Below are 5,178 nucleotides of genomic sequence, written 5' to 3'. Positions count from 1 at the left end.
TTAACCTGCGGTTAGTGTAAAAACAACGGTGGCAGTGAGATTAAACACTGTAGCGATAATATAGCGTGAGACAAAAAGTAAACTAAACAAACCGCACCCACCCAATCGTCCATCCAAATTCCACTCCCGCATACTACGGTGATTTATCCATGATTGTGCTTCAATTTTGAATCATATGTTATTGTTTGGTCAAATTTTACTATTAGTCCCTATTTTTTGTAGAAATTATAAATTTAATCCCTGTACTCTAATTTGGTCAATGTTAATCCATATATTTTTTGAATTGATTGATTTTAGCTCCTATATTTTTAATTTGTTAATATTAGTCTTGACTGAAACAGTAGTAGCTCAATTCATTTGGTTAAATTCTATCATTAGTTTGTACTATGCATAAGATTCTAGATTCAGTCCATGTTATCCGATTCGATCATTCTTAATCCCTATACTTTTTGAACTTCAAAGTTTTAGCCTTGATGTAAACTACCACCTTTAAATTAGTTTATAGTCCTTTTTTAAGTAATATGTAGATCTTAATCCAATAGCAAGGTGATATAGTCAGGAATAAGCAAAATTTGATTTGACTCGAAAAAAAGTTCGAATTTCAAATTAATCGAATTAACCCAATTTTTTTTTCGCATTTTGAGTTCGAATCGAGTTAAATTTTCGAATTCAAAAAAGTCGAATAAACCAAATACCAAAGTCTTTTACTTCCCTTCGCCTAGACATGTGATAATTTATTGGTTGCATAACCTTTTTTAGAAAAAACATAACTTAAAATTCATAAAGTACAGAGCAGAAAAATGACCAATTCATCTTACCCATAATAGTAGAATTTAACCTTATTATTTATACACTTTAGACTTCTTAATGTTTCGTGTTCCCAACATATTGAAGAATAATGAAAGAGAAGATCAACATAATTAAGTTTACAATGTAAAAATTTTTGTAAGCAATTATTTAAAGAAAATAGTTGAAGTAATGGTTATTGACATTTTTAATATTCTTTTCGTTTATCAGACGAAATTAGTGTAGAACCTCTGAACTTGTTCATATACAAAAAGTTTATCTTGATTTGTTGAAATTTCTTTATGAACCAAATATAAACTTTGATTAAAAATGTAAAACTTATTATTATAATCAAGGTTTATACTATTTGATTTTCTTTCTTTTTTCCAAATTGTTTTTCCCCTTTTCTTTAATCTGGGCTTTAAAAAAAAATTCAAGAAAGAAAAGCCTCGACGCTAGAATTCCTGGCGGTGAGGCAAAGCGGGCAGGCTTGCGCCACTCGATCACACTCTGTACACAAGCATAGATGCCGACACGGCAGCAGCACCACCGACGCCAGACGTTTCCGACACGCCTTACATGCCGGACCCCATGAAGCCACCACTCGGTCCGGGTCCACGTAAGCCGACTCGGCGTCCACCGCTTGCCCTTCACCGCACTTCACCCCCTCCTCCCCTCTCCTGCTGTCCTGCATCGAGGCGGCAGCCCCTCCGCTCATTATAGCCTGTTGAAGCTGCGCTTGTAATGAAGCCGCCGTAGCCTCCTGTGCCCTGGCTTTCGCCTGCCAAACCTGCGACTCCACGTTAAGTTGCGCCACGCGTGCCTCCAACTCTGCGTTCCGCCGCTTTGCTTTCTCAACTTCCGCTTCTTTATCCCTTAATCTCCTCGCCACCGATTCTTCCGCTGCCCCCAGTAGCGCACGGAAGTGCCTATGCCTTTTCTCCGCTAACGTACGCCGCAATGCCTCCCCCTTTAATCCATAACAAACGAACCCCCCCAAAAAATAAAATTTCACTACATTTTTCCCTAACAAAAGAAAACCAATTCAAGAAAGAAAAATCTGGTACCTGGGCTTGAAGAAATTGGTCTAGTTCTTCTCTCTGGCGTTTGATTTGGGTAGCCAATTCATCAGATGTTATAGACAGAAAATCAGTGGAGCTGGAAACGAGATTTTGATGTTGGTGTTCATAACTTTGGTTTTGGTTTTGGTTTTGGTTTTGGTGCAAGTGTTGTTGGTCGCCAAAAGATAAGCGGAGCCCAGTGGAGATTACATTTGGTCTTTGGAGTTGAGAAAGCTCTATGAATTGAGGCGGTTGCGTTTGCAAAGAAAATGAATTCATGGGCGCAGTTGTTGCTACCGCTGCCATTTCTCTTCCTCTTTTCCTTGGATTATTATTGTTGTTGTTGCTGTTAAAGAACATATGGGATTGATCAATATAAACCCCTCCCCCTTGTTGTTGCAACGAAAACTCATGCCCTTCTTGTCCACTTCTATAAAAAAAAACATACCCCAGAAAAGATAAATAAATAGATGAGAAATCATGATGAAGAGGCAGAGAGATAAAAAGACAAACCTGTTTAAGAGGAGGACATTGGAAGGATACTGAGCTTGAACGGCCATTACAGCAATGTGATTGTGAAGGGAAAGCAATCAAGTTTGAAGAAGATAAGAAAGAAAGAAAGAATGAATGAATGAAGCAATCAAAGAATGGATGATAAAAGCTGATCAACAACAAGAGAATAGATCACCCTTCTTCTAATTTTCTTGTTTCTTTAATTTGGTTTCTCACCAACAACATTTTGCCTTTGCCTTTGCCTTTGTTTGATATGGTTTCTTTTCTTTTGATATATAGGGAGAAGAGAGATGGAAATGGAAATGAAAAAGAATCAGTCCAAGAGAGAGACACCTTATTCTGCTCTTTCTTTTTTCTTTTTTTTTTTTCCTTTTGTTTTTTTGGTGGGCTTTGCTTTCGCTTGATCTTCGCGTGGGGTTTGGCTTTTCTTCTCACTCTCACCCTCTCCTGTTTGTCTTTCATTTCAATTTCACACTTCCCACTTAATACTCTTTTCCTCTTTATTGTTATTCCTAATTAAATCACTAATTAATAATAACATTTTTAATTAAAACCCATTCAATTAGGAAAAAGATTAACATTGGTAAAAGGAATATATACATATATATGTATTAAGTAGCAAGTTGAAAGTTGGTGAGGGCAGAGCAGTAGAGGGGACTGCAGGTCTCTGCCGCTACCGCTGCCGCTGGGATTGGTTATGTTTGTTTATAGATGGCCCATCCATCTGTTTTTTCGTCAGCCTTTCTTTTTCATTTTCCCTCTATTTTTTCCATTTCCATTTTCAACTTTTACTTGTCAATATTTTATATTTTTCCCCCGATTGAGAGATAGTTAAAAACTCAGCCAACTTTGAATTTCAATTATATTAAGAGAGTTTGATTTGGATTTCAAGAAAAATCACCTAATTTCAATTTTGAATATTTTTTTTGCTTATCAAATAGAGAAGAGAAAAGAAAGTGGAAGATATATCATCACTAACCTAATTGATTGGGGGGGAGGGGTGTTGGTTGGGTTTTCTTTATTTTGTTGTGATAAAAATGTTGGTGTTAAATCACGAGTTTCTTTAAACACGGCCATGTCGTAGTCTCCCAACAAGTTCTTATACTTTATGACATAATTTTAAAACACAATAAAATCATTACAAATTTCCCAATAGATTAGTGGAGATCTCTATCAATTCAATATCTTATATCAAACAATTAATCCAATTCCATTAAAGAAACACTCATTTTCATTTTTAGGAACAGAAATACAACCCCAATTTTTATTTATTTAAAATAGGTTCATCTTATACAGCAAAAAGTGTATACATACAGCCTAGGTAATGTAAAAGAAAAATGAAAATCTGTGTAAAAACAAAAGATACTCTGGAATGGGTGATCTTCTCCAAAACCAAGAAGGGTATTTTAACTTTAATTGATGGAGGAAGTGACAATGAAAGGCTAAAAAGAAGGCCTTGGATTTACAAAAGGAAAATGTGAAGGAGAGTGCTTGGGAATCACTCGGATGTTGTATATTTGTATTTGCCCTTTGGTCACCATAGTCGGCTACTCATTATCATCCAATCATCTTAATATTCCTATTTCTTTTTATTCTTACCTTTGTTTGGCCTATTAGTAAAAAGCTTCCTATTTTTAAATACAGTCCCACTTTTAAATTTTATTAATATTTGAAAAAATGAAAATTTCAATTGTTCTCTCAATAGAAGAAACTCTTTCCTATTCCCTTCACTACCTCTTAGTAACACTGAGCTGCACGGCATTTGCATCTCACATCCAACAGTACGGTGTCGGTTTGTATGTTTAAATTACGAAATAGAATTATTAGTGTAATGATATTAATACTATACCCTTGATCATACCATTAGAATAAGATTTTGTTTATTGTTTTTAATATGCAGGAAATGAGTGAAAGATAGAGTTACAGATAAAATGGGGCTTTCGAGGTTACTGGAGACTTAATCGAAGCCAACCGGGTTGATTTGGATGGAATTGTATGAAACCAATGTCTTCATTTGAGACCTCGCACCTTGTTTTGTTATATATTTTTGTAGTAGGTTCAAATTTACTCTAAACCCCTATTTTGTTTTCTTTTAGTTTTGCAACCAATCAACACTTTTGACTCATTAATGATGTAGAGAATTTCATCAAATCCACCTAAATTAAGTAGAATCATCTACAATTAATATTAAAATAGAAGATGGACTGACATGACTAAGAACCTAAATTCAAAATTTTCTATTAACAACAGTTTGGATCTACCCCTTAAACAGCTCCCGTATGAATATTAAAATGGAGGCAGTTTCTGTATTGTGGTATTCATGGGATAAAAACTTGGCAAGCTTTGATGTGAATAATCATTTCCAAGAAGTATCATGAAATCAGGCACATTTTCTTGGCTTCAAGACAATGCCAACTTTACTTTCTTTAATGCTGATTCAACCATTCCCATCCATTTCCCCCTTGTCCCACACAAAAACTAATTTATTTTTTATTAAAAAAAAAAGAAAATAAAAGGTTTTCTTGTTTATTTTCCTCCCTTTCCCATACTTTCTTTGCACTTAACAAATATAATTCCTTGGGCATTGTTTCCTTTTTACATTGGCATTTGGCACCATCAACTCCACCACTTCCCAACAGTCTTACCCACTACTCCATGCCTTTCTTCACCATCTAAATCACTGCCCAATTCCATCCTACAAATATTTCAACCCTTCAACTATATATATTCTCCCTTATTTTATTTGTCATTTTTCATGCCCCTATGTGTGCAATAATTAACCCTTCACTCTTAATTAATTTAGTGATCTACCTTTGCT

At 35.2% G+C, this 5,178-nt stretch overlaps 1 protein-coding gene across 2 annotated transcripts; it reads right to left on the bottom strand.

Moving 5' to 3' along the window:
- Positions 1-1,105: 1,105 nt before the first annotated feature.
- Positions 1,106-2,814, bottom strand: LOC105765047 (E3 ubiquitin-protein ligase BOI). Of its 2 annotated transcripts, none has more exons than XM_012583942.2 (3): positions 2,361-2,814; positions 1,854-2,274; positions 1,106-1,756 (listed from the first exon to the last, which is right to left on the bottom strand). In XM_012583942.2, the coding sequence occupies exons 1-3, from the start codon at positions 2,405-2,407 to the stop codon at positions 1,220-1,222; spliced, it is 1,005 nt and encodes a 334-aa protein (XP_012439396.1). In that variant the 5' UTR covers positions 2,408-2,814; the 3' UTR covers positions 1,106-1,219. The 2 variants fall into 2 exon arrangements, with proteins under 2 accessions (XP_012439396.1, XP_012439395.1); XM_012583941.2 differs by having other exon boundaries at positions 1,854-2,277; positions 2,361-2,813.
- Between the last annotated feature and the right edge of the window lie 2,364 nt (positions 2,815-5,178).

The sequence above is a fragment of the Gossypium raimondii genome, chromosome 12 (assembly GCF_025698545.1).
Source record: "Gossypium raimondii isolate GPD5lz chromosome 12, ASM2569854v1, whole genome shotgun sequence".
Classification (NCBI taxonomy): Eukaryota; Viridiplantae; Streptophyta; class Magnoliopsida; order Malvales; family Malvaceae; genus Gossypium; species Gossypium raimondii.
The sequence above is the reverse complement of the archived record's forward strand: the minus strand, read 5'-3'. Positions and strand labels throughout refer to the sequence as shown.

Coding starts and splice junctions, on each gene's coding strand:
- LOC105765047 (XM_012583941.2), bottom strand. CDS start 2,407: ATGGCCGTTCAAGCTCAGTATCCTTCCAATGTCCTCCTCTTAAACAG. Junction 2,278..2,360: donor AATGTCCTCCTCTTAAACAG/GTTTGTCTTTTT, acceptor TTTTTTTTATAG/AAGTGGACAAGAAGGGCATG. Junction 1,757..1,853: donor ACCAATTTCTTCAAGCCCAG/GTACCAGATTTT, acceptor TATGGATTAAAG/GGGGAGGCATTGCGGCGTAC.